Consider the following 2,773-nt stretch of genomic DNA (forward strand, 5'->3'; position numbering starts at 1 on the left):
CTGCAGAGAGCGACAGCAGAAGAGAGGAGAGAAAGAACACAACTACAGGAAACAGAAGAAGCTGAGTTAGTAACATGTATTAATGGGACATGAATGAGAACAGATAGAGAGAGAGAGGAGCTTAGTGAGATCGGCAGAGAAAATCATCAATACACAGCTGCCTACTTTGGATAGCATCTACACTTCCCGACACCTGTGGGAGACCTCCAGCATTTTGTAGGACTCTCACCATCCAGCACACCATTTGTTTGAACCGCTCCCTTCAGGGAAGAGATACAGATCCATCAGAGCACGGACCACAAGACTGATGAGCAGTTTCCTCCTCAAAGTCATTACCAAACTGAACTCTGCAGGTCATAGAAAGAGTTATATCTTAACCCTTGTATGGTGTTCGGGTCTGTGGGACCCATTTTCATTTTTAATCAAAACAAAACTGATACGATTAATTATTTTTTCAAACTCAGACTCATTGGCCTTAGCTCATTTTCTGTGAAGAACATATATCAGAACACATTTTCAATGACCACACACTGTACATCCCCCTACAAGTTTATATTACATAAAGGATGTTCCACTGGATCTATCTGGGGCTAATGAAAGTGTGGAAATTGTAGGTCCTGTGTACCTTCACTCTGTCCTCCTCCTGTCTGGGCCTGCTGTCAGTGTGTGTGAGTTTTGTGTGTCTGCCCAAGCTAGCTGCCAGATCAGAGCTCCTAAAGAGGAAGCTGACCATGGTGAGAAAGATACGGAAAGACAAGTCTGAGCTCCCACTCCAACTGCTGACTACAAAGAACAGGCATGTCAATTCTTCCAAGATGGCTGACACGTCCCTGGTGTCCTCTGTGCCAAAGAAAGGCAAGAATGTGGTAATCATGAGTACACTGCACAGGGATGAGAGTATCTGTGGCCAGGAGCATCAAAAAGAAGTGCTGCGAGTGTGTGGACCCAAGATGGACAGAAAACACAATATACATGCATCAAGTGCAAGAACTACATATACAACACACACAGTAAATGTGTTCAATGAGGCTGATGTGTTGTCCAGACTGACATGGTTACTGTATGTGTTCAGCTTGTGAAATACAAATCAGTAGTTATGAAAAACCTTGTTTCGTTTGTAAATCTGTTGAATTTGTCTTGATTGTAATTGATTTTTTTAAATTATATTTTATTAAAAAACAAAAAACGAGTAGCACTTTAATTCATAAATGTGATCTAACAAAGGGAAAGGGCTCATATTAACCATATATGCTGTTTATATTGCTTGTAATTGAGATGAAGTAAACATCTGTTGAGTATTTTAACATAAAATTGATTGTGTTAAATTAAAAACCTAAAAATGCAGCGGGTCCACCAGACCCACCAACACTGGCTGAGCAACAAAAATATGAACACCACACAAGGGTTAATGTTATTTGATCTGTGCAATATACTTTTAAAACATTCCTTTATAATTTATATTATGTTTCATTTCAAATTCAGAAAGCATTGTATGTAAAATATGCAATGAAAATAAAAGAAAGTTATCTTACCTTATTCCAAAATCTGAATTCCAAGAATACTACAGAATTATTTTCCAAAACCTGGATCCTCTGTTTAGTTAGTTTCCTGTTTTTTTCTTGTAGTTTTTCTCCTCTTGTGTCCTGTTTAGCTTTTCATTTGTGGTTTTCTCTTTTCCTCTTCTTTTATGGTTGCTTGCCTCGCCATGTTGTTTTTACCTGTGTCTAGTCCCCTTTATGGAAATATACCTTTACTGTCAGTTTGTCTGTGTTGCTGCCTTCCCTGTCTTTGCTGCGTTTACCTGTGATCCTTGTGCTTTGTGTTTTGGAATTTTGTTAAGTTGAACTAGGACTGTTTCACCTTGGACTTCCAGCCACTTTTAGTCCTTTGTGTTTCCAAGCCCTCTTCATCAGTGTCTGTACTGTGGGCCCTCCATTTAGTAAAACATAACACCTTAAGTCTAATATAATCTGATTCTCCAAGATCCCAAAAGTTGAGTCCAAACCTTTACCATTCTTCTCCAGATAGCCTGAAACATGCTCTGAACCAATTGCAGTCAAAGAGTCTTACTTCCAAATAATGTAACCCAAATTCCAAGACACGTGCCTGAAACATGCTTTGAACCACAAGTAGTGACTAAATAGGATAAGACTTTATGGATCTCACAGCGGGTAAATTCAATAGAGTGGAAGGGCACATCCTTGTTCTGTAGGTATCACTCTGAGGGTTCAACATAGTATGTTCCTGCTCAGACCTGTGGTCCCAATGACCAGTGGTAGCTCCAGGATCAGTTTCTCACTACCAGGGATGTGGACTTAAATTATCAGAGCGTACTCCACACGGATGATGTTGCAGCTCAGCCTGGATGGTTCTATTTTTGGTACTCTGATGGTCTTTCCCTGCCAGGCATCACACATACCAGAGATGATGTGGTTTCCTCGCACTGAGGAGGCCAATGGCCTTGGTGCAGCCATTGACCTGGTAGATATGTTTGGCAATGATGGCAGCCTTGGGCACCACAATACGGGAGCAAGTGTTCTCAAACTTTGCGCTGATGTTGATGTCTTCACCCTCGCAGAAGCCACGCCGATCAATTTTTGCATTCAGGTCAGAATGCAAAAATTTTGGGCAGTGACACCTGGCCATCAGGTATGAACATACAGGTGACTTTCTTCTGCTTCATGCCACCTGTTGGAGACAGCAGGTCTGGGGTGTTGACATCCAGGGGCTCCTCCACTTCAAAAGGTTTCTTGCACTCCAGGGTGGGCTGATG

The 2,773-nt window shown here is 41.4% G+C and overlaps 1 protein-coding gene across 1 annotated transcript; it reads right to left on the minus strand.

The window, feature by feature from the left end:
- Nucleotides 1-2,228: 2,228 nt before the first annotated feature.
- LOC121191037 (thioredoxin-interacting protein-like) lies at nucleotides 2,229-2,773 on the minus strand (the record flags this gene model as incomplete). Its single annotated transcript, XM_041052092.1, is given in 3 exon segments — nucleotides 2,229-2,454; nucleotides 2,456-2,601; nucleotides 2,603-2,773. Coding segments are annotated over 3 exon segments (543 nt in total), but the record flags the coding sequence as incomplete, so codon positions are not given.

Source organism: Toxotes jaculatrix, chromosome 2, assembly GCF_017976425.1.
Source record: "Toxotes jaculatrix isolate fToxJac2 chromosome 2, fToxJac2.pri, whole genome shotgun sequence".
In the NCBI taxonomy this organism is placed as follows: Eukaryota; Metazoa; Chordata; class Actinopteri; family Toxotidae; genus Toxotes; species Toxotes jaculatrix.